General features: G+C 34.6%; 3 protein-coding genes and 2 long non-coding RNA genes across 5 annotated transcripts; 4 read left to right on the forward strand and 1 right to left on the reverse strand.

Annotated features, from left to right (window-relative positions):
* The first annotated feature begins 2,869 nt into the window (after nucleotides 1-2,869).
* On the forward strand, nucleotides 2,870-6,356 carry LOC140809196 (uncharacterized protein At4g38062-like). The gene is given in 3 exon segments (XM_073166694.1): nucleotides 2,870-2,993; nucleotides 4,502-5,392; nucleotides 5,395-6,356. Coding segments are annotated over 2 exon segments (1,824 nt in total). The 5' UTR covers nucleotides 2,870-2,993; nucleotides 4,502-4,530.
* A 7,330-nt stretch (nucleotides 6,357-13,686) lies between these two features.
* Nucleotides 13,687-14,985, forward strand: LOC140809197 (protein FAR1-RELATED SEQUENCE 5-like). The gene is made up of 2 exons (XM_073166695.1): nucleotides 13,687-14,082; nucleotides 14,362-14,985. The coding sequence occupies exons 1-2, from the start codon at nucleotides 13,687-13,689 to the stop codon at nucleotides 14,983-14,985; spliced, it is 1,020 nt and encodes a 339-aa protein (XP_073022796.1).
* A 485-nt stretch (nucleotides 14,986-15,470) lies between these two features.
* On the forward strand, nucleotides 15,471-16,087 carry LOC140810749 (uncharacterized). The gene is made up of 3 exons (XR_012113285.1): nucleotides 15,471-15,630; nucleotides 15,700-15,786; nucleotides 15,863-16,087. It is a non-coding gene; the product is annotated as an uncharacterized lncRNA (long non-coding RNA).
* Nucleotides 16,088-16,499: 412 nt separating this feature from the next.
* On the reverse strand, nucleotides 16,500-18,164 carry LOC140810583 (uncharacterized). Its single transcript, XR_012113266.1, has 3 exons — nucleotides 17,835-18,164; nucleotides 17,064-17,118; nucleotides 16,500-16,964 (listed from the first exon to the last, which is right to left on the reverse strand). It is a non-coding gene; the product is annotated as an uncharacterized lncRNA (long non-coding RNA).
* Nucleotides 18,165-18,618: 454 nt separating this feature from the next.
* Nucleotides 18,619-20,743, forward strand: LOC140809475 (uncharacterized). Its single transcript, XM_073167115.1, has one exon. The coding sequence runs from the start codon at nucleotides 18,761-18,763 to the stop codon at nucleotides 20,540-20,542; it is 1,782 nt and encodes a 593-aa protein (XP_073023216.1). The 5' UTR covers nucleotides 18,619-18,760; the 3' UTR covers nucleotides 20,543-20,743.
* Nucleotides 20,744-26,202: the final 5,459 nt, after the last annotated feature.

Here is a 26,202-nt window from a genome sequence, read left to right on the forward strand (position 1 = left end):
GCTGTTGGGATATCAACAATAGGCTGCGAAGATAGCACATGGCGAGTTGATTCCTCATGGCTAATAATCGAATAAGCTTGATTAACAGATGGCAGTGGATTCATCATGAGGATTTGACTTCTAATGTGGCCATAGCTGTCATTTAATCCCATCAGAAATTGAAGGAGATGCATTTGTTGTTCATGATCGATATACGCCTTAGCACTTTCACATTCACAAGAAGGAAGTGTTACCAAGGAGGTAAATTCGTCCCATAGTCGCTTGAGTGTTGAAAAATATACAGAGATGGAAGAAGATCCTTGAGTAAGATGAGCAATGTCTCGATGAATTGAGAATATCCGAGATCCACAGATCTTATCAAACCGTTCCTTCAGATCTCCCCATACTTTGGAAGCGTCAGTGCAATATATGATACCACTGAAGATTTCCTTCGAAACAGAACTCATGATCCAGGAAAGAACAATTGCATTGCACCGCTCCCATTGATGCAAGGTTGGGTGCGCAATTGCTGGACGAACACACGATCCATTGATGAAACCTAATTTGTTCTTCGCTTGTAGAGAAATCAACATTGCTCTACTCCAGACATTGTAGTTTTCCGCGTCAATAAGCGGATCCTGAACCAGAGAGATCCCCGGTGCATCCGAAGGATGGAGGTAGAGTGGATCATTGAATCCAAACGTAGCGGTATGACTCGCCATGAAATTGGAAGATCTGTATCCAATTAGATGCAGAAGCGATGCTCTGATACCATGTTAGAGCTTGCATCCGAGGCTGCCATTGAAGGATATTGAGCTCACAGAGAAATCAGAATTATTCTATTGAAGGAAAAATCATGTTCTGTTTACATTGAGAAGACGTATATATACATACCCAGCTGGTATTATGTGTGTGTGTGTATTCTAGTCTTAGCTACTTATCTATCTATCTATTAATCCATTTAACAGTAATGATGTGTTTATGTTTAAATTATTTTCAAAAAAACTCTATAAATAAAACTCTCAAGTTCTGAAGAAAAACGCAATTGAGCAGAGAAAATTTTATAAAAATTTGTAGTTTAATATATTTTGTGAGTTTGAGATTTTTACGTTTTACCATAAATTTTTACTTTTAACAAGTTAGCAGCACGAACTCGAAGGACGATACTCGAAAGATCTCCATATTTTTTCAAACTCCAAAACACAAGAAAATTATAACAATATTCAAAAGCTAACAAGGTTCATTTTAAAAAATAACCCTTATTGACACCATATATTAAATAATTTAAAATAATTATTTAATAAAAATAATTTTCCTTAATTATCTCCGGTCTTCGTTTCTCGTTCGAGCATGAAATACTGCTAAAAGAGTTATATCATTCAATTGTAATGAACCAAGAATTAAATATATATATTCATGTTAAAATCATGCATTAATGCGTTAAAAATAAATTAATTAAAATACATAAAAAAAAATTATAACTTACATGTATGTGGTTCACGTGAATCTTTAAATTTTTAATAGATTACAAATAATATCAATATTAATAATATATTATTATTTTTTAGAATATATTTATAATAATATTATTATTAATATATTTAAAAAATAATAATATTATTATATCATTAATACCAATAATAATAATATTATTTTATTATTAATATTACTTTCGAGACGGGTCTATCCCCATATCCGTCCTAAATTACTTCGGAGATTTTAAAAAATCCTCGAATCCGAAAAAATCGATTATCACCGTCTCTGTTTCGGGATTTCCCTGCAGGATTCTAAACTCGTGGGAAAAATTGTCGTCCCTACACTCACTGTGAAAGAAGAAAAGTTGAGAACGTGATACATTACAATTAGAGAAGAGAGCTCCCCACATTTTCATTAATATGAAAACGTGTTTCCTTCGTTTGTCAAAAGATAACGAAAAACTCCATTGCTTTTAATTTGAAAATCTGCACAATTAATATATGTTATTATTGGTCTACCAAACTGCACTTACACATGGCTCTGTAGAAGCTGAGAGTGGCTTAATGACCTTCTTCGACTCCATTCAAGCTTTTAGAGCACTCAAACAATTCAGAGTGAATCGGGGTGTTGACTTTTGCACCGACGTCCCTTATTACTGTGAAACGTGTTTTTATTAACGTGAAAATGATTTTCCTTCATTTGTTAACATGGATGTCGAAAACTCTGGTGTTTTTCATCCAAAAATTATACGCAATGAACGCATGACATTATTGGTCCACCGAAATCCGCTTACACATGGCTTTGTAGAAGCTGAGAGTGACTTAGTGACCTTCTTGGACTCCATTCAAGCTTTTAGAGCACTCATACAATTCAAAGTGGATTTGGGTATTGAACGTTGAACTGACGTTTGGCTAACATTGCAAAATATTGCACAAACCATCGCACACGAGATACAAGCTGAATTCACGCTAAAAGGAAATATGCGATAATTAAAAAATCCGTCAAAAACAAAATGAAAGGTAAATGTTTTATCTTTGCTTCATGTTTGGTGGGTCGACATGTCAAACTCGGATTGGACCCGCCGGGTTTGAAGTGGGATGAAGGAGGACAAGTCATGAGTCCAATTTCTTCTATAAGACGAGTCTCGAGTTTGGTCAAACTCGCTCCAAATCTGTCTAGTTGTCGTTTCTATTATTCGTCACCTCTTATTCTTTAAGTTCACTTAATTTTGATTAATTTATTTACAATTTTCTAAAAGTTTATTATAGAATTTGATTTTAATAATTAAACGTGATTGTGCAAATGTGGTATGTCATAAATTAATATTGGTTTAATTAATATTTTTGCTTTTTCTTTTTGGGTTTATTTTCCAATCGCCAAACACAGCTTTGAAATACCATCCAATCATCCAAATTCAAACCAGCCCTGAAATCCATCATTCCCGCTCAAACAAATATTACCTTTTCTCCAGCATTCGAGTCTCTGATCAAGAATCCAAAACCAATTTCAGCCTCAAAACTCACTACGCGAACGATCAGGTAATATGAATTTGTTAAATGGTTCATTTTTCAGGTTTCATTTTCAATTTTCCTGCTTTGGGAAACTTTGTGCAAAACGATAAATTACTCCTATAGTTTTCTGGGGGGATTAAGAGTTTTATTATATGTTATTCTACCTTAGTAGTAAATCACGATACAATGAAGATTTTCCATTCTTGGCGTTACGATTCTTTGGGTTTGATTTTTTTGGTTTCAGGTGTAGTTCGTTGATATTTTGTGTGAATGATCGGACCGTGGCTGCTGAATAATGAATAAATTTAAATGGAGTCAATAATGATGAATGGGTTCCAACATTTAAATGCATATTTCATTTGTAAAGACTACGGATGCAGTTTATTTTACTCAATATCTTCCTTCTCATTATTCACAAGATACTATCTTTCCACACGAGCAAAATTGAATAATGACGAGAATTTGAAATCTTCCTTTTATTCAGCGACATTTTTTAAAAAATATTTGGACTAGAGTAGAAGATTGTGATTGTTTTTTGGTGGGTGTTTGTGTATAATCGAAAGAAGAGAGTAAGCCCACAAGTGTGAAACACTTGATTGTTTTTTGGTGGGTCTTTCTTCCGCTAATTTAAGTGTGAAACACTTGATCCTAGAGTAAGCCCACAAGTCTCATACGTGGCTTTTTTTTTCTTTAATCAAAATGGACTGACTCCACTTATGCGTGGCGGTGATAATTTTTGTTTTAATTGGTGGAATGTGGATTATGGTAGCCCGCCCGGTTACAGCTTATGCCTTATGGTGTGCTTAACACCACTTGCATCCAATCCAAAAATTATTATAGTGTCTTGGTGGTCATTTGTAGTCCAATGACAACAGATTTTGAGGCTTAAGAATGAAGCTTCTTAAGCCATTGTGTTGTCTTTCAAAACCTTGAGTGTATGATATTGAATGAAGTCATTTATAATTAATTGACCAAAATTGATTTTGTAGTTATCATAGTTACTTGTTAAGATCACAGTACAAACAGCTGTAGAAGAAGTTGGTGGTTCTTAAGAACTGCAGTTTCACTGGGATTATGTTGTTTGAACATCAATATTTTATTGAGACTTGGGTTTTGAAAAAAGTATAAACTTGATAAAGAGGAATCAGAAAGCCAAAATCGGGTGGGGGCAGTAGGAAATATAAGGATAAAGGACGACGTGTTAAAGAATCCATGATGCACGAAACCCTTGTTTATCTGGGTTTTAACGCCTAATGGCCTTCCAGTATGTCTTGGATATTGCTTCTGGTATGTGAATGTGTGTTCATATTAGGGTATACATATTATGTTTGAGCCACCTCCTATGAGCTCAAAGTTTGGGAAAAGTGGTTCCATTGAATGGATGAATATTCTGGCCACTAAATATTTATGCGCCTTAGTTATAGAGCACTCTTCAAAAGCCATAACTTGTTGTTCTGATAGATAAAATTTATGAATTTTTAGCTTTTGTTTTGTATTATTCTTGACGGTTATGTTGCATTTTGTTAATCTACCAGGGAGTGTGAGTAACTCACATTGAATAGCCATGGAAAAGGACAAAATATATGATGAACTAGCCAAAGTTAATGTTGAACTCAATAAGTTAAGAGAAGAAACCGAGCTTTCTGATGGTTTGAGGAGAGCTCACGTTGATCAACAAGCTAAAATCCACCAGGCAAAGTTGGAGATCGAGAAATTGGCCCAGGAACTGAATTGCAAGTCTGAGGAAATACGTGAAATTAGACAAGCGTGCGAGGAACTCCAGTCCAGTCTGCACAGGAAGGAAATGTTTCTTCAGCAGACAAGTTGTTCAAATGAAAAGCTTCAAGCAGAACATAAAGAGAAAATTCTACTACTGGAACATGGAAACAGAGATTTATCTGTCGCTCTAGATGAGGCGACAGCAAGAATCCATGATCTGGAGAGAAAGACTGGTGCTAATGATGAAGAAATTGCTACTTTAAAGAGGATTTTATCAGTTAAATCAGAGAAGGACATTGAAATGCAAAGGAATGCATCAAAAGACCTTAAAGACACTGAGGAATACATGCTTAGATTGGAGGAGCAAACTAGGATTGATAAAGAACAGCTGAAATGGAAAAGAGAACAATTTTCACACCTTGAAGAAGCACATGACAAGCTTCAAACTCAGTTTCAGGCTAGTGCGGTGGAATGGAAGAAGGAGAAATCCTCGCTTATCAAAGAGATTTCTAAGTTGCAAGCTGGATTAGATGATAAGAATCAGATTTCAGAATGCCTAGAGAATCAGTTGAGGATGTGTCATCAAGCCTTAGCTCATGAAGAAAGCAGAAGAAAAGTTCTTGAAAGTCAGTTGTCTAAATCTAAATTACAATTTGAAAATGCTTTCCTAGATTGTCAAGAAGCACAAACAGATATTGAGCAAACAGCCGCGAAGAGATTGCAGAGGTACACTGCTTACTGAGAAAGAAAGGCATGCTTGCCAATGAAACGAGACATGGGAGTGTAAAATTAGAGGAAGAAAAGAGGTATCTGCTTGAGTGTTTTAGAGATGCTGAAGCTGCTAAGCTCGATAATAGTTGTGCCGCATCTTCTTTGAAAAAGATGCAAGATAAACTTCAAGGTTTGGAGCAGTTGCATAAAAAATATGCTTCAAACCTCAAAGAAAAGGATGCCGAGTGGAATCACCAGATAGAAAAATTAAAGGAGGACTTAATATGTTGCTTATCCGAGTTGAGTGGTAAAAATAAAAGCATTGGAGAAATCCAGAAGGAACTGGAAGACTGCCGGCTCTTATTGGAGGTAAAGAACGAAGAGGTTTTTGCTTTAGATTTGGTGTTGAAATCTGAATTTTCTGTTTCTTTCTCAAAGATGCGTGATGAAAACATGAAGTTGGGAATGTGCATCAAGCAAGCTGAAGAGAAAAACATGTTGCTGCAACAGCATTTGGAAATGAGAATTACTGAGCTAAACCAAGTTCATGCTGACCTGAAGCAGAGATGTGATGACACAGCAGCTTTAACGGCCAAGGTTGAGTCTTTAAATTCTTTGAAGCAGAAGAAATATCTCGTTGATGACGATCTCAAAAAGTATAAAGAGATGCTCGTTGAAAGAAGGAGTTTCAAGGATGTACTTGAGGAGCTGAAGAAAGCATCAATTGGTAAGGAGGATTCACTTTCTAAACTTGAGGGCATCTGTGGACGATTTGGAGTGTTCTGCAGAGATGACATGAAATTGATGGATATGTTGGAGACAATGTTGCAGTCTTCTGAGGATATCGTTGGTGATCTTTTGGCAAGTGGTGGACTTGATGATACTACTTTTTCACCATCAAGAAAATCGTTTCATGCAATTTTTGATGAAAGAATTCCACTGACAGAGCTGAACTTTTAGGTTCTAGACAGCGGGAGAATCCGCCGAGCCAGAATGTCATGTTTGTTCAATATTAGTACTCCATTTGATCAGGCCATTCTCATTAATATCCTACGAATTCTGGGACGTTCCTCCTCAACAAGAAGAATGTCGCTTCAACCAGATGAAGTTAACACAATGTAGGATGTAATGATGTTCTTATCAACTCTCCATTGCCTGATTTGTGCATTTTCGATTTTTTATGTTCTTCAATGCCATTGTCTATATTTTGGTCACATAACTCGTTTGTACTGTTGAAATGGTTGTGCTCATAAGTGATATCTTCTGATTCATAACCAAGCTCACATGCACGCTTTGGGATCTAATTACAATACCAAAGCCAAACAAGTTCCAATAAATATATGTCAGTAACAAAAGGGTAAAGGGTAAAGGGGATCATGAAACGTCTCGAACTCTTTTTCCTTTAAAATGTGTTGGAATTTTTTTTCTTTTAAACAATCGACCGAATCTATATATATAAATATATATTTTTACACCAATTAAAATAAATTCACTATCTATTTTATTTAAAATACAAAAATGCAGTAAAAGTCATAAAATCGCAAACGTCCAACCAAACCTAAAATTAGCATTTTTCGAAAATAGCACAAACATCTTAAATTCTCTCAAAACCACTCATAATCATAAACGCCATCAAAATATTTAAGGCAAAAACTTGTGTGAGACGGTCTCACGGGTCGTATTTGTGAGACGGATCTCTTATTTGGGTCATCCATGAAAAAGTATTACTTTTTATGCCAAGAATATTACTTTTTATTGTGGATATGGGTATGGTTGATCCGTCTCACAGATTAATATCTGTGAGACGGTCTCACATGAGACCTACTCAATCTTTAAAGTACTGTAAAATCATCATTGCGCGAAAGAACTAGCAATGCATAGGTCCTCGAGTTAGTTCATCATTCACTCAGCCATTTCAGTCATTCAACCCTCCTGTCTCAACATCAAAGTCCTCATCTGCATCATTCACACCAGTGAGTCAATTGACTCAACAAGCCTTAACCATAAAAACAAGTAATACTTATACATTTACATGCCACAACGAAAATATTTTTAATAAAAATAGTTTTTCATGAACATACATAAACTTAAACCTTTCCTTTCATTATATAAATTTTCTTTCATCATATACATATACGTTTTCCCCTTAGATGAATTTAGGTAATTAATTGTGACTTTCGTATCAGCTGTTAGTTGATTGATCAATCTTATGTATTACCATGGTACCAGACGCTGGGGACATTAGCGACATTCTCACATGTCAACTGAGCTTTAGCCTTACATGTCATCGTGTCATTTCGTATTCATATTCGTGTTCGTGTTCGTGTTCGTATTAGCACAATCAAATCACCTCCTTCAAAACATTTTATCATATTCATCACTTATAAAATTCATTCATACAACATTTTCTTGAAACCAAACATGCAACTTATTCTTTAACATTTTACAATTTTCATCAGAATATTCCATAACCTTTTACATTTTAACGTTCGTTACTACATTCCATAACCTTTTACATTTTAACGTTCGTTAATGATCATTTTGCCCCTGAAACCCTAATTTTCCCAATTTATTCTTTAACCTTAAAACAACGATCTGAACCCATCCAAACTTATCATAACACCTTAAAATAACACCCATAAACATTTTTTAGACGTAAACTTAAGCTCCTTAACTAAATTCGTAATTCGTTTTATAACTTGAATCGAAGTCCCGATTTTAACCCGAATTAACTCGAAACTTTAACCATAGCTTAACCACACCTAATCATACCCTATACAACCCAAATCAAGCCATTTAGAACCCATAGAAAAGCCTAGAAAGCTACTGAATTTTTTCCCTTTTTTTGAACCAAACCCTAGCTTTAACAACTCCCAAGTTCCTTCAATCCTAGGCCTTAACCAACGTGACCAGCCCCTAATCAGCCATCATAGGACCTAGACCGAACTCTTAGGAACATACTGGACTAAGCCCTACAGGCCATGCACGAGGACGTGCATGGTTCTTCCACTCTTGCACGTGGCCAAGTCATTCGGCTACCCTCCTAGTAGGGGTGATCACGGTGCGGTTTTGCGGTTATTTTAAAAAAATTCAAACCGAATTGCCATATGCGGTCGGTTAGTATTTTGAAAAATTAATTGCGGTTTTACATGAAAAATTAGCCTTGCGGTTTTAAGCGGTTGCGGTCGGTTTACGGTTTTTTAAATGAAAAATATTAGAACATATATTCTAATTTATTTGAAAACAACAACAATATATTGTCTTCAAATATAAAATATAGTTCAAAACATATAAAAATCAAAATTGATAAAACAATAATCAAGATTCAATACCAAGGTAATAATTTAACAACACAACACATTCACAACAAAAATGACATTTACACTATTTTATCTTTTTTTTTTTTACTTTCAAACTCCAAACAAAATATTGTAACAAAAGAAATAAATATTTAATAAAAGACTAATATGAAGAATAATTAAGAAAAAGATAAGTTTTATTTATAAAAATAATAATTTTGAATAGAGTTGTGATATAATGAATGATGACTTATTTATAAGAATATGTTATGTACAAATTATTATAATTTTAGGCCTAATATTATGACAAGCGGTTTCGGCGGTGCGGTTTGGTGCGGTTTTTGGCCAAAAAAATAACCGAACCGCGTATGCGGTGCGGTTTATGATTAATATTTTTAATCGCGGTTTTTATAAAATATTATGAAAAACGGTGCGGTGCAATTCGGTTCGGGCGGTTAGTAAAAAAATTTGATCACCCCTACCTCCTAGGCCTTGCCCTAGCCTCCTCTCAACCCATCCAGGACCACATAGCGACCATCTTAGGACCCTTGAACACGCCCCAACCGCAGCATGCAGCCGCATCCTTCAAAATAAGAAAAGCTTCGAAATAGCAGAATGTAGGAGAGTGTTTTTTTTTTGGATCTACCTGAAAGACTTGAGGCTGCCTCTATTTGGCACTCATCAGGACAGTTACGGCTGGCCAAAGGTCTGGCTAGCTGAAACACCAAAGGTCAACTGAAACTGTCCCAGCTGAAGCACCAAAGACCATTTCGAAAATAAAAAAAGCTAGGTAAGCGTTGGTGGGAAATTTTGCCTTGATCGGTCCGACATTCGACGCGCCCAGGTCGCGCACGTACGCCTGCACACAAGTCAAGCCTTTTTCCACTGCAAATCGGGCCCTGATTTGCACCCCCCCTGCGCCTTTGCGCGCGAAAGAGAGCCTCTTGACCAATCATTGTTACACCTCCATAAAGTATAACACAATATAAACTCACCAAGGCTATATTCATTTTCCAATGTGGGACATTTCCCACTTGCCATCTACTAAGCCTTGTCCAATTTCTCATTCAAAGAACAAGCCCAATAAGCCTAAGTCCAACAAATTCTATATGCGAAGGGACGTTGCCGGAGAGACGGTGAATCCTTGCTGCGTTTTCTTCCTTCAAAAACCGATGTGTGCTTCAAAAACGTGGGTGTGTGCGTGGCCATGTGTTGCTAGGGAGAAACCCTAGGTTTTTGGTGTGATATGAAGTGTTTTGTAGTTTAGAAACTCCATCTTTTGATATAAATAATTGAGTAGAAAGCTAGGCCCAATTACTTTGGTATAATATGTCCATTATAATGTAGCAAAAATATCTTGTTTAGGAAAATTTGTGAAAATATTAATCGAACATCCAAAAAGTCCATGTTTTCTTCGATAATGTGTTTAAAAAAACGATTCAACATGGAAAAATACCTCAAAAGACACTATTTTCGAAAATTTCATATTAAATATATTTTTATTTATTAAATAATTAAAAATAATTTTGTAATAAAAATATTTTCCCATTTCAATTTATGGTCTCCGTTCTTCGGTCGCGTCTCAAATAACCCTTAAAAGCATTGTTTTATGCATTCTAATATAAAATCACATTTTAAACTTGTCTATCATATTTAATTAATGCAATTAAAATAATTTAATTAAATATTTTCTATTTTTTTTATATTATTTGCATGCAGTTGGATTACATTATCGCATTTTGTACTTTATCTATCAAATTTTGATTTGAATGTTAAATGAGATGGGATTTCAATATAATTGGATTCTTTTTAGAGTGGGTCTCATGTGAGACTGTCTCACGGATCATAATCTGTGAGACGGGTCAACCAGACCCATATTCACAATAGAAAGTAATACTCTTAGCCTAAAAAGTAATACTTTTTCACGGGTCACCCAAATAAAAGACCCGTCTCACAAATACGACCCGTGAGACCGTCTCACACAAGTTTTTGCCTTCTTTTTAATGTTAAAATATAAATTGCAATTCAATAATATGCAGAGATGATATAACAGAGCGGTTCAATCATTTTTTCAATAATCTATTTTCCAAAAAAATCGGAAAAAAATCAATTACTAACTTTTTAAAATTTGAAAATTCCAAGTCTAACTTTATTATTGTACTTAGATTAGAAATCTGCATCGCCTGTGCTCTCATCATCACTAATAAAAGTCGAAAACGAAATTGGAATGTTAAACAATTAGCTGATATTTTCCTTTTTGATTTATACTCGCGAAAGATATTTTATACGTATATTTATTGGTCTGTTTGAAAAAATCTAATTCAGAATAAATTTCGATATTTCAAATTCTTTTTAGTAATATCTCAAATTAATATTTTAATCCAAATACAACATAAGATTATTCACAAAAATTCATGTGAGACGGTCTCACGGATCACTTTCGTGGGTCGAATATCTTATTTAGGTCATCAATGAAAAAATATTACTTTTTATACTAATAGTATTACTTTTTATTGTGAATATCGATAGAGTTGACCTGTCTCACAAGAGACCTATTCATTTAACTCATGCGTAGAAGTTTCGATGTGTTTGTATAAGACGACTGACTAACCATCTCACTGTAAAATTTAAAAATACTAATGAATTCCACATGTTTTTATTTTCAAGTAAGTTGATCGATCAATCATCTTATACATAACAAAAACCGAGAGTAGATCTCCGGCTTTAACGTGCATTGACTTACCCTTCCAGTAATGCCTGATCTTTCAATCTAGATCGTTGTCCTCATTTGATCATTAATGATGATTTTAGGTGTCACTTTTAAACTGAGTTTAATCAACTTAAGAATTATTTTACAATCACAAATTTTTTTATATTTTCACTCGAGAAAAAATTAATATCCCTTCTATAGAACTGAATTTTTTTATATAATGTTGGGTTTACTTGAAAGCCATTTAATGTCCACCAAAATTATATACATTTAATAGTTTTAAAAAAAAATGGTACTGATAATGATAAATAAAATCTAATGGCGGAGTTTGAAAATTAATGCAAATTGTCTACTAAGACCATCTCCAACCACAAAATCTATTTTGGTGCAAATTTTACACTAAAATAGTGCGATTTCTATACCAAATACAACATTCTTCTCCAACTCATTTACTTCAATTCTTACACCAAAATATTTTACGTATATTAATAATGAATTGTATTGTTATATTAATTTTTTGTATTTTTATTAAATTATATTGATTAAAAATCATTAAATCAAATTAGTTTTTAAATATTAATAATTAACATAAATAAATATTTTAAAACCAACAATTATTTTTTTAAATTTTTTATGATTAAATATCTAATTATTAAAAAATAAAATAAAAATTAAATTATTATTTAAATAATATTTATAATTTTTAATACAAATATTTATAATAATACAAATAAAAAAATTAAATGAAAAAAAATAAGACCCCTGCGCCAAATTTGGCACAAGGGTCTCCTCAGCGCCAGGGGTTTCTTCTGCGCCAAATTTGACGCAGAGGAAGGAGACTATTAACTCGACCCTACCCTTGCGGGCAGTGCCCGTTAGGGTCGATCCAACGGCTCGGATTTTTTCGAGTCATTTTTTTTTTTTTTTTACATGGAGGTGGGCCCGGATCACTCATATGGAGTGATCCGGGCCGTTCATTGCGCGTGCAGGCAGCTTGCACGGGTAGGGTAAATTCGATTGTGCATATACAGGCATTGCCTGAATCCATTGAAATTGTGCCACGTGGACTTTTTATTCCTTTTTATTTTTAAACCAAAAATAACAAAAAACAATAACTATGGTTAGGGTTTGACCCAATAATTCAAAAATTAATTCACTTCCCGCATACATCTTTCATTTTAGAATTGTAGACTACCCTTTCCCATTTCTTCTTCCGCTGTTCACACTTCTTCAACGTTGCGAGGTTGAACAAAAATTGGGACAAAAATTGGGACATCAGCTTCCTTTAAAGGTATAATTTTTTACAAGAAGTGGGCGAGTTTTTGAATTCTTCACTCGTTCTCTGTTGTATTACTGTACTGGTTATATTCTATTTCATGAATTTTATAATGTTACCTTCATCGGAAACCCCCCCTCGATCTGCATTTGTTATATAATGTCTTCCAAGCAACAGCAGAGTAGCTCTGGTTGTGATACCGAAGAAAGGAAGAGGAAGCCGAAGTTAATATCAACGCTGGTCAATTGAATAAAATTTGGGACAAAATTATTTTTATTTTTATCAACAGATTTTTGTTCATGAACTGGAATCAGTGAATAAATTATTTTTATTTTGGGAATGCATATTTAAGGCATTGAGAAGATGTAGTAGATGATTTTATAGAAGTGGTTGCAATGTGTTGTTTTATTGAAATCGTTCGTTGTATAAATAACTGGTATTATTCATTTTTTTTTGTTTTTTCAGATTGCATAGTTGGAATATGGAAGATAACGAGCCGATTTCACTCGAGGAGTTGGACGGAAACTACGATGAAGAAGATGACGAGCAAACTGAACACCACGTGGTTGAAAACTTTGAGGTACAAAATGAAAATTCGGTTGTTGATGTTTTGAAGAGTAAACTACTAGTGGGTACGGTTGTGAATAGTGTGGAAGATGCTATTTATTATATTGTCAATATGCACATGCCAAATGTTTTAGTGTGAGGAAGGGTGACCAACGATGTTTTTCTCATACTAATGAACTTCAGTCCAAAGAATTTATCTGTTCATGCGAAGGTTCAAAATACGAAGGAAATTCTAGTAAAAGGATTCTAATTTATCAAAAGTTGATCACTAGAACTAACTGCAAAGCGAAATTGAAGATCACAAGGGAAAAAGAAAGTGAATGGCGGGTGAGTAGATTTGTGGAGGAGCATAACCATGAAATGTTTGCATCTGATCAAAATCACTTGTTGAGATCGGCACGCAATATATCACATGCAAAAAAATCGACTTTAGAAGCCATGGTAAATGCTGGAATATCTGTCTCCAATGCTGTTTCTTTTATGGAACATGAAGCATGTGGGATAGAGAATTTAGGTTTTATCAAAAAGGATGCATATGATCATATCAGTCGACTGAAAAAACATACAAAAGTTGAGAATGGAGATGCCACTGCGCTTATTAAATATTTTATAGATAAGGCGAATAAGGAGAATTATTTTTACTGGAATGTTCAGTTGGATGATGACGATAGAGTGATGAACTTTTTCTTTAGGGATTATAGATGTGCTGTTGATTATGAATTTTTTGGTGATGTATTGTCGATTGATACGACCTACAAAACAAATAAGTATAATTTGATTTGTGCTCCATTTGTTGGTATCAATCACCATATGCAAAATGTTATGTTTGGTTTGGTATTTATGTCAGATGAGACCGAAAGCTCTTTTGAATGGTTGTTTACAACATTTCTTGATTCTATGAATGGAAAGCAACCGCAAACTATCTTCTCAGATCAATGTCAAGCCATGATGAATGCCATTGAAACGGTTTTCCCAGATTCACATCACCGGTTATGTCAATGGCATATAAATCAGAATGCTCCTTCACACTTTGGTAGTTTAAATGGTGATTCAAATTTCAAGAAGTTGTGGTATAAATGTATGAATTGTTTTGAATCTGAATATGAATTTTAGGCAACATGTAAATACATGATTGATACATATAATTTGGATGGTCATAAGTGGTTGAATGGGATGTACAGAATCAGGAAAAAATGGGCGACTGCTTTTAGTAATGGGAAGTTCAGTGCGGGACTATTGGCTACTTCGAGGAGCGAAGTCACGAATAAGGTTTTAAAAAATACAGGCAATAAGATGAGTTCTTTGTATGAATTTGTGCTTAATTATACAAAGATTCAGAAAAATTGGCGGTCGAAAGAGAAGATAGAGGATACTCGTTGTCGTCACGGTAAGCCTCCACAGATTTTGAAAAACCATCCTTTGTTGATTCATGCTGCTGATGTTTATACAATTTCTATTTATCAGTTATTTGAAATTGAATTGGTGAATTCTTTGAATTGTAAATCTCTTGAACCACCAGCTTGTTTTAATAATGATTGGAATTGGATTCAGATCAAAGTAAAATCTCATGATGAAAACTCAATGGTTAGGCATGTGGTGTTCAATAAGCAAAGTCATGAGATAAAGTGCAGTTGTTGTAAGTTTGAGACAATGGGCATTCTGTGTAAACATGTTTTGATGGTGTTTAATTGCATGGATGTCAATGTTATACCCAAGTGCTATATTTTGAGGAGATGAATGAAGAACATAAAAAGTCGAGTTAGCACCGATTTGCAAGAAAGTGGCAGTGGTGGTGATGGTTGTGCTCATGTATCTCAGATGGAATTTGTCAACCTAATAATGGGATCGGTATATGATCTAAGTCAATTGAGCAAACCCTATGAGTGTGCGAGAAAAACATTATATACATTGGTTGACACCGCAAAAGATAAAATCTCCAATCTTGTGCAAAATTTGAGTATAAACGAGCAGCGTGATGATGATCCGAGTGAAGATGAAATAGGCGAAGTATGCATTCGTAACCCTCTTACTGCAAAAGCGAAAGGGATTACAAATGCAAATATTACACGACACTGGGATCGTACGAGCAAAAAGGGAAAAGGTAAAAGGAAAGGAAAAACTGAAATCTCAAGTAAGTATTTATATACAATTTATTTTATTCATCTACATGATCATATTATACACTTTATGTACTAGTTGATGTTTATATTGGTTTGAACGCGCTACATGAAATAATAGGGAAAAAAAGGTCAATGTTCAGAAGATGGCAACAAAACACGGGAAATAAACTTCATACAATCACTATCGCAAAATCAGTTTGCATCCCCGCAATTTCCATCTGTATCTGGGCACAATGACCAAATGCAATATTCAAGTGAAACGGTAACTTAGTTTTTTTTCCATAATTGTATGCATATTTGTATTACATATTTTTTGATATTTAAAATGCAGGTAGGTTATACTAATTTTTTTGAAGCTTCTCAAATTAATTTACCATCTTATTCGTTTGGGGCTCCTCCTACATCACAAGGACATCAAGTAAGGACTGTTGTAAATATCAAATAAGTATTTTTTACAAATTTATATTTGATTAAATTAAATTTATGTTGTTTAGGGATTTGGTCATGAGAATTGAAGGAAGATTGGGGGGACTCCAAAAGCAAAGAGTTTATAACTTCTCAGTAATGCTTTGGCAGAATCTTTGTTGTTGTATCAGAAATTGTGGTCACAAATCTCCTTTTCTTTTCTAGGCTGTAATGGCCAATCGTAGTTCTTATGAGTTTGTAATTCCTGATGGTTGAATGAATTCCGATACAATTAACATCAATTCAATGCTCGATTATTCTACTGCTTAGTGCTTCAAATTAAATGAGATTGTCATTTATTGTTTCCGTTGAGCAAGGTTTGATAGAACTTTGAAAAATGGGCATCTTGAACTAGCTATGAGAGAAATATTCACTGAAGTATATGTTATCATATAATGGAGAGGACGCTAATATTCTAAGGTTTTATAGGAGCCTTGTTGCTGTGATTCTGGAATCACTTGCCGATATTCTGTCACAAAGATGTGTGAAGTGTGAACCAATTAATTTATTCCTTTGTTTTAGACCGAGTTTTTATGTACCAAGAAGACCATAATTTAATTGGTTATTCCGTTAAAGAATTGTTAGATGCTAAAACAAAATTTTCAGAACTGTACACGTGATGCGTTTACATATGAAGAAACAACATAAAAAATAACATAAGAAACATCTCATTAGTACATTGAGAAACAACTAAGAAACAACATAATAAAAATCACAACAGTACATTAACAAACTAAGCCAACATGTCAAAAGAAATAAACACTAGACATCATCACTAATTTTCAGAGATTCAAGTATTGCTTTGAGCTCTTCAGAAATCTCAATCATTTTTAAGGCATTTTTCTGCTGCTCACGGGCTAGGTCTGCCTGAGCATCTATCAATTTAGCAATTTTTTCGTTATGTTTGGCTTTTCTACTAGAATTTTCGGTGGACGTTGAACTTTCAGTGGACGTCGAACTTGAAGCGGCATAATGTTTTTCCATATATTCTTCAAATGCTCTCAATGCCTCTGCTTTACTGTGATATCTCTTGTAGGAAGCCCCACGAAATCCATTTACTTGCACTTGTGTCTCTTCCCAACGATCATAAACACCAGGTTTTTTTCCAGCAAAAACAACATACGTTTTTACCTAAATTTTAAAAACATTTTCAGATAAAGTCAATACTAAGCATGAATAAATTTAAAGTTTGGTAGTATAGTAATGTAAACACGAACATAAAAAATTTACCATCTTAGCAAGTTAGCTTTGCTGTACACAAATCGTTTCGACTCAATCCTCAAAGCTGCATTTGCGATATGGTATGAGTATTTCCTAAAAGAACCAACACATGAAAAAGACTTGGACGCACCCCAATTCGTCTAGAGCTAGAGCCACTGCACAAAAATTAGGAATACCACTTCTCATTACCTGAGCAAAAAGATTACAAGAGTCACTTCACGACAGAACAAATAGGAACTGGCATTGAGATTGTGAAGAAAATAAATGAAATTTACGTGTGTGACGTAACTTTGCCAGTATGCTATGCCACATGGATTCTTGTGTGCGATCAATTTTAAAAAATTTAAAAAGGAATTTGAAGTATTCACATGGTTCTCAACATATAAATTCAATGTTCTCCAAGATAAGAATATTGCAATCTGGAAATATCAACTTTAGTTGTTTATTTGTCATAAAGGATAGATTGCTGCATATACAAACACGCATACACACAGTTCGGGGAAAAATAGACAGGCAAACTGAGAAGACATGCTAAAACTTAAACAAGTATACACAATCAAGGTTCAATAGTATGCATCCAGGGCCCTTAATTATATAATTAGAGAATACACTTGAGTGACATCATAAATTCCTCTGCCTCACATACTAGTAAAAAAGCGGATATGAAGTCGAAACCGAAGGAGATAAAAGAAAATGAAAAGCAGCAGGGATAAAGCACAAATACATTCAAGCACAAAGAAAATATGTGCTTCACGATCAGTATTCATGTTTTCCTTGTACCTGCAGCAAGGTACGATGGAAGCGTTGCTAATGGCGGAGCACGGTGGAAGCCATGGAAAACAACTAGCGGCGCAGGCAACGAAGAGGCGACACACGGTGGAAGCGTTGCTAGCGGCGCATGGTGGAAGAGGCGGCGTCCGATGGAAGAAGCGAAGAAGAACAAAGGTAGATCAGCTTCAGATCTACGAAGGAATTCACCGTCGATTGTGTGGTGTTGAGGGAATTCACCAGTGGGTAGATTTCAATTTAATTAACCATGGTACGGTTTGGGCTTCAAAGTGGTTATTTGTAGCGATTTTCTGAAAAGAATTTTTTAATAAAATTAAATGCCACGTGTCGAAATTTCACTGGATTCAGGCAGTGCCTGTTTAGGTATAATCGAATGAACCCACGGGTAGGTTGAAACAAACCGAAGGAGACTGTGCTATTTTGGTGAAATAGTACAACCTCCATTGGAGGAACAAAGACTGCACCAAAACATTTGCACCATTTTGATGTAGTCTTGGAGATGTTCTAAACATGGTAGACTAAGAGGCAAGCATATACATACAAAGTGGCACCATTGAATTTCCTTTTCTACCCTCATCGTTTCCGCTTTTTTTCCGATAAAAATTTATGTGAAACGATTTCACGAGTCATATTTTGTGAGACATATCTCTTATTAAAAAAAATATTACTTTTTATATTAATATTTTTTTTTATAAAATTGATAAAATTGACTCGTCTTATAAAGAAAAAATTCGCTTGAAATTTCTTAGAAAGATACCTGCTCCTTTCTCCCCAAAACCCAGGCCCTTTTTCGTCAGTTCGCGAAAACCCCCCAATTCTCTTCCTCCTTCCCACTCTCGAAATTATCCTCTTCCCATTTCAAGCTGCTCCAATCATACAGAAATTGTGCAAAGACGGGACATTGACCCAGTAGAGAAATGGAGCACCCATTTTTTCCGACGACCACTACGCGGGCGGAGGCGCTGCGGTGGCTCACAATCTCGGAGAAGCTGCTGTCGGCGCGTGATCTGATGGGGAGCAAGTCTTTCGCCACGCGGGCACGTGACTCCGACCCCACGCTCACCCCCGCCGACCAAATTCTCGCTATTGTGGACACGCTCCTCGTCGGAGACAGCCGGATTGGGAACAACCAGCAGGACTGGTACTCGATCCTCCGCCTCACGCCGCAGCAAGGCCGTGATTCTGAGCTTATAGCTTCACAGTACCGGAGCCTTGCGCTTGTCCTCAATCCGCAGAGGAACAAATTCCCTTTTGCTGAGCAGGCTTTTCGTCTTGTTGTTGATGCTTGGTCAGTTCTCTCGGACCCTTCAAGGAAAGCGATTTACGATAAAGAACTCGCCTTTTACTTTCAAACGGACCCTTTTCATAACCCCATCCCCACATTGCCCCAGAACTTCATGTTCTTCGGGGCCAGCGGTCCAAGTAACGTAGCTCCACCACAAGTTCATGCTGGTGGAAGCAGTGGCGGTGGTTCAGTTCATTTTCCTCCTCAAGTTCAACAGTTACACACGGCACAGCAGCAGGTCGATTCAGTTAGTGTTGGGGCGACCCGCGAACAGCAGAATTTTATGAGTTTTGCTTCTCCTTCTAATTTAGGTTTTGGGTCTCCTTCTGGTTCTAAGTCGAGTCAGGAACCGGTGTACCAGCCGACACAGCCAAGCTATACTGGCTTTCCTGCTGGTAATGTGGCTTTTGCCTCTTGGTCAACCCAGGAGCAGGTTAATAATAATAAGCAGAAAGAGCCATTGCAAGATTACTCAAGTGTTGATGATAAAACTACGAATGATGCGTATGCTAGTGAAAATGTAGAAGATGGAGTGAATGAGGAAGAAATGGAGAAAGTGGGTGTGCAAGAGGAGGGAAATGAGGGCGATTTGAGCTTTTGGACGACATGTCCGTATTGCTTTTATGTGTATGAGTATCCTAGGGAGTATGCCGATTGCACTCTGAGGTGCCAGAACTGTAAAAGGGCATTTCAAGCAGTGGTGATTCCACCACCGCCAACTGTTGATGGGCAAGAGGGGTACTTCTGCTGCTGGGGCTTTTTGCCATTGGGTGTCTCGATGGAGAATTGGGAGAAAAATAGGGCTGCAGCTTCAACATGGACTCCATTTTCGCCTATGTTCTCTTTCCCCGGAATGGGTCGTGGAAGGGGAAGGGGAAGGGGAAGGAATAATTCAGGTCCGAGGGTTTACTACGATGATGATGATGTTTTAGTGGAGTTCTCGGAGCCAAGTGATTCAGATGATGGCGATTGGCAGGATAAAAATAAGATTAAGAAAAAGAAAACGAGTAATGTAAAAGGAAGGGGTTCAAGTGGGACGACCAGCAGAAGTGCTAAGAATTTGAAAGTTGATAAAAGTAATACTGTTAATGCGGAAGATGGATTTGTATCTCCAAACGAGTTAGAGGTGGCAAATAAGACGACAGGTGAGCCTTCTAAAAAAGGAGCAATAAACAATGCTCGGAAGCAACCTGGCAGGGTTGCCAAGAATTTCGGGAAATTGGATTTGAATGTGGAGTTTAGCAATGAAACTGAGGAGACTGCAGCACCTAGGGAGAACCAAGGGAACGGACCAGGACGTGGGGAGGATGATAACATAGAAGGCATTGGTTTTTTCGAGGGTCTTGATGAATTTCTTAGCAGTCTTCCGATTCTTAATGTTGTAGGCGATGACAAGGTTGTCAAGGCTTCGTGATAAAGTAGCACCTCTGTCAGCTGTAACTTTTAGTAACTACGAGGTTTATGATGGTTGCACAGCGTAGTAAGCCTGTCTTTTGTGCTGTAATTTTTAGTAGTAAATTAATTAGATCAACTTGGATATTTCTTTCTTTATTTTCTGTTATGGTTCAATTTGATTATGTATAGTACTTGTCTCGTTTAGACTTATTTTATGGCATCCCAACTCACATGAAACAAAAAACTTAGTTGCATAACACATTATTTTGGTTGTCTATTTGCATTTCATGGTGTTGCTAATCAAATTTTGAATCATATGTTTATGGTAATATTGTTCTACATGTTCTCAAAATATAATGTACTTGACGCTATTTGGTTAGGAGATGAATCCTTGTTGCGTACTTTCTATTAGCATATAAATTTAACCTTTTTAGGCATGATTTGTGTTTTAGTCGTGAAATGTTCTCCCCAGCTTATTCCTTGGTGGCTTTAGTAGTTCTATCTGTTTAACGAATTGTTTAAGTAGCTGGGATTTTTAACAGACTGACTTGTGATCATAATCTGTATTGGTGTAATTCTATTGTTTGAACCTGGATTTTGTCCCTTGCAATCTAGGTCTATCGTGGTAATAGCACGAATTTGGTACTAGTTTTTCACTTTCTAGTCATGTAATTGTTTAGTCTCCGAATCTGTTGTATCTGGATGTTCGGATGTGTTGGTTGGTGAAAGTGAGTAGTTATTTTCGGTGAAAAGACAATGTGCTTAATTTTATGAAGTTGAAGTTAGACAGTTGGTAGTGCTGCTTGAAAAAAGAGAAGTGTTATCTTTTCTTCCATCTATAACTAGTTATCTGTTATGTTTCTATTCTACTCAGAGATCTCTGTGTGCAGCCACGACAGCTTCAGGTTTTCAACTCGTCGAGATTTCAATTATATGGTGTTTTTTTTTTTTACTTTTGGTGATTTTTCTTTGAATGTTTCCCTGATATGCAGATTGCAGAGAGCCTCTGTAACAGAGGAATATGTATCCTGCCATAGTTTGGAGTGCAAATGACACCCCTTTTTCACAACTGGAAATTTGTAACTGATAGGGTCGAAGGAAACTACTTGTCCTAAGAAAGATGATACGAACCTATACTATCTGAACCCGAATTTTCTAAATCAACTTACTGTCAAAACCAATATTACTAAAAAAAGAAAAAAAAAGAGCAAACATCATTTAGGAGGCATGAGTGATGAGATTCGTCAGAAAATATAGCAGCTTTAGTTGTGCTGCTACTCTCGAATAATTCATGATTGCTTTCACAGGATAAAAATGTAATTTTTTTCAACCAATTTCAGGTCTTGGATACGCTAACCATGACAAATTTTAGTACAAAAGATGTGTTCTACCCGATATAACATCTACCTTTCATTTGATGTATAACATTGCAAAATATATGAACCCTACATCAAATAAATAGCTATGATCCACTGGGTAAAACAGCATAGCATTCCCACTAAACCATCTATCAGAAATCCCAAAAGAGAAAGCCTTAATCAAAGGTCGGCTTACTTACATGAGTGCATGCAAAAATTTGTATATGGATGAAGATTGAAATGGCTTATGTTTTAAAATTTTAAGAGTTTAAAAGTTTTTTTTTCTTTCCAAAAAAGTTAATAGAAATAGAAGCATTGAATTCTATTTTAGACCTTCTGATAAAATCGAGGATTGAAATTAACTCAACCACAAAAATTAACTCAATTTTAACATTATATCAAAACTAATACCCTACTGTTATGTGGTGGACTGTCTTTATAGGCTACCCGATAATATCATGTAAACTTTATGTTCTAGTTGTTCATTCCTGGGCATGAGCGTGTATGTTAAATGTCACATATCAACTTGATTAAGTCCTTGAGAGTTGTATGTAGAGACTTGAACCTCTCCATTTGTGATAATTATTGAGGTTGAGTTATGTTCAAATATTAATCTTAACATGATATCAGAGATGTTTCGATATTGACGCAAACTCACTATTATGTATTGGACTGTCCTATGAGCCACCCAATCTTGTATATTTTACGCTCCATATATTCATTCTTGGGTGTGAATGGTGTATTAAATATTTCGCATTTGCTGGATTAAGTACTTGAAAGTTGTATATATGGACTTGGATAATCCACCTCCTTAAGTGAACTTTTGGGATTGAGTTATATCAAAAGAATTTTCAGTATCATATCAAAGAATTCTCCGTAAATATTTAATTTTCAGTATCATATCAAAGAATTTTCTCGTCATTTTCAATTCTTTTACAAGATTACAAGTTTTAACTCTCTTCTCATTATCCCATGTATTTATTTAACTCATATTTAAAAAGTCAACACTACAAAAATTAATAATTATATAAATCAGGTGTATAACATGCAATATTTTATCATAATTTTCAATTTAATTAAAAAAAAATATGTCGAAAGTTTCCTAAAACTTATCTATTAATCATTTTTGTAAAACGAGAACAAATACAAATTAGTTGCTATAGGAGCCCACTCTGCCGTCATGCTGGTGCAAGCCCGGGCGCGAGACGTGATAGAATAGTGTCAAAGATGGTCACCAGGAAGGAAAACCGAGAATAAGTCCTATGCGAGGCAAATTGCTACGTGAGTAGGAGCCATCTCTTGAACTTGCGGAGAAAAGTGCTACATGACGGGAGCCATCTCTTGAACTTGTAGGAGCCACCTCTAGATTCCCGATGCTAGTGGATCAAGAGTTTAGGCAGCGACAAGACGTCGCATTCTGAAGGAGGGGTGATTGTGATACATCTTGTCCCACATGTTAAATTTAAAGATTTAAAATTAGTTAATAACAAGCTACAATAGACTTTTATAACAACTTGACTTAATCGTTTTAGTAAAATGAACACGGTTACGAAATAGCTGCTATAAGAGCCTATTGTGCAGTCCTGCAAACTCGGGATCGGGCACGTGCATGAGGCTTGACATTTTTTGAATCAACATAGAACAATATTCGATGAACGGAGAATGCTGTTGCATACCGGGACAAGCCACCCCAAAGGCTGGGGTGGGCTCCAGCCCAGGCTAGATTTTTGGGCCTACTAAAAAATATGGATGGATTAGCGACGATTTTACTACATCCGTCGCTAAAATTTTTGAATTTATTAAAAATTTTAGCCCATAGCCCACACTACAAAAAAAACTTATGGATTAACGACGGTTTTACTACATCCGTTGCTAAAATTACGACGGTTTAGTTCTAACCGTCGCTATATAGCGACGGTTGCGTACAAACCATCGCCGAGATCGGCGACGGTTTAATCAAAACCGTCGCCGATTTAGATCGACGACGGTGTTTGGAAGAGCCGTCGCTAGTAGCGACGCTTAGATATCTGTCCGTCACAACTAGCATTCAGCCACCCTCAAATTATTTCTTGGCTACGTCCCTGGTTGCATATTCACTACATTCTTATGATATTTCTTCCCCTTATTTTTTTTGTTCGTAAGCAAGAGAGTTTTTTATTGGTAGATATTTCTTAACTTTAATAATATTACAAGTTTTACGGTAAAAAAATACACATTGTCCCCGATAAAACATGATATTTGGACTACTGCTCGAGTTAAAATATATAAACTTTATATTACCATAATATATAAAAACACACACACCTCCCTTGAAGTAACATTCTAGTTCTGTCCCTGATTTTCTGCATTCAATTACGTCGGATCCAACATATTTTGTTACCATAATATATTACTTCGAGGCAAAGAAAGGAGGGATAAATTTAATATAAAAACTTTATTGAAAAAATTGATGGGACAAAGATTTCTCTCGTGTTACTTTACTCTTTTAGTCTTAGTTTTTATTGTTGTTTTTTCAATACAGCTCTCACTAATAGTGACCCACAATTAAAATGTATTATATTAGTATACTAAATTGTATCCTATTAATGTTCTATAAATATAATAAAGAACAATATTTTATATTTTAATGATTAAATTTTGTATTGAAAAATAATTGGATTAAATTTTGATGACATGTAATCCTTTTATTCTTTGATCAGTAAATTAAACATTCGAATTATTTATAATGTTTTCACAATATATAATATATATTTTAATTTTTTTTAAAAAATAAACTTGTGTTAATGTCCCTCCATATTATATATCTATATCCTTATCTATCCATCTATCTATCTATATCCTTTTAAATCTAGCAGTTTTAATTGTGTTTTTACCTCATTGTCCTTTTCTTCTTTCAACTTTTTAAGTATTATATCCTTATAATTATTATATTATATTATATTATATCTAACATATACATATAAATATACCACTTTCAATTGTGAATTTCCTTATATGTCCTTGTTCATTTAGGTTGCCAATTAAATTATTAGGTTATCTTAAAGGTTTTTTTTTTTTTTTTTTGTAATTCATTGTCCATCTTAAATGAATTTGGACATTAATACACATTCTTCTTTATTTCTTAAATTTTATGTCAAAAAATTTATTTATTTTTACATTTTCTTGTTCAATTAAGTTAGCAAATTAAATTAATATGTCTTTTTAAGGTTTTTTTGTGAATCATTGTCCAATTTAGATAGATTTGGACATTAATTCACATTCTTCTTTATTTTCTAAATTTTATGTAAAAAAATTATTTATTTACATTTCTTAGTCAATTTTTGTGATTCATTGTCCATTGTCTATATGTACTCTATTTAAGTTAATTTTAGTTTTGATTTTGGTAAAATTCACTATATTGTTAATTTTATTTTTATTGTTTTTTCCGTTTTGAATGATAGAAAAATATTTTTGTTGATTTATCATTTAAGAGAGCTGTATTATGTCGTGAATTGAAAAATGTCATATAAATAAGTAAATATATATGATTTATTGTCATTATGTATTTTTATGTATTGTGTTTTGATATGTTTACATTGATAAATACTTATAAACATGATGTTATTCAAACGACTTTAAACATTATCTAATTCTCGTGATTATATTTTTCATTATTAGTCATTTACGTGCATCGCACGTGTACATTCCTAGTCCTTATAAATATAGCAGTTTTAATTGTGTTTTTACCTCATTGTCCTTTTTTTTCTTTCAACTTTTTAAGTATTGTTATTTAATTATTAACTTACAAATATAGCACCTCATTGCCTTTTTAATATTTGTGTTTTTACCTCATTGTCCTTTTTCTCTTATTTATTAATATTCCAACACTTTAATTTCAACTTTTTAAGTATTGTTATTTAATTATTAACTTACAAATATAGCACCTCATTGCCCTTTTAATATTTGTGTTTTTACCTCATTGTCCTTTTTCTCTTATTTATTAATATTCCAACACTTTAATTTCAACTTTTTAAGTATTGTTATTTAATTATTAACTTACAAATATAGCACCTCATTGCCCTTTTAATATTTGTGTTTTTACCTCATTGTCCTTTTTCTCTTAGTTATTAATATTCCAACACTTTAATATTCCAATATTTTAAGTATTTACGTATTATTGTTTATTAATTGTGTTTTAATAATGTATTATTATTTTTTTATTAATATTACCTCATTGCCCTTTTTCTCTAAGTATTAGTTATTAATATTCCAACACTTTAATATTCCAATATTTTAAGTATGTACGGAAAAATTATAAATGTATATCCTGGTAAGTATTTTC

The sequence above is a fragment of the Primulina eburnea genome, chromosome 13 (genome assembly GCF_022965805.1).
Source record: "Primulina eburnea isolate SZY01 chromosome 13, ASM2296580v1, whole genome shotgun sequence".
NCBI lineage: Eukaryota > Viridiplantae > Streptophyta > Magnoliopsida > Lamiales > Gesneriaceae > Primulina > Primulina eburnea.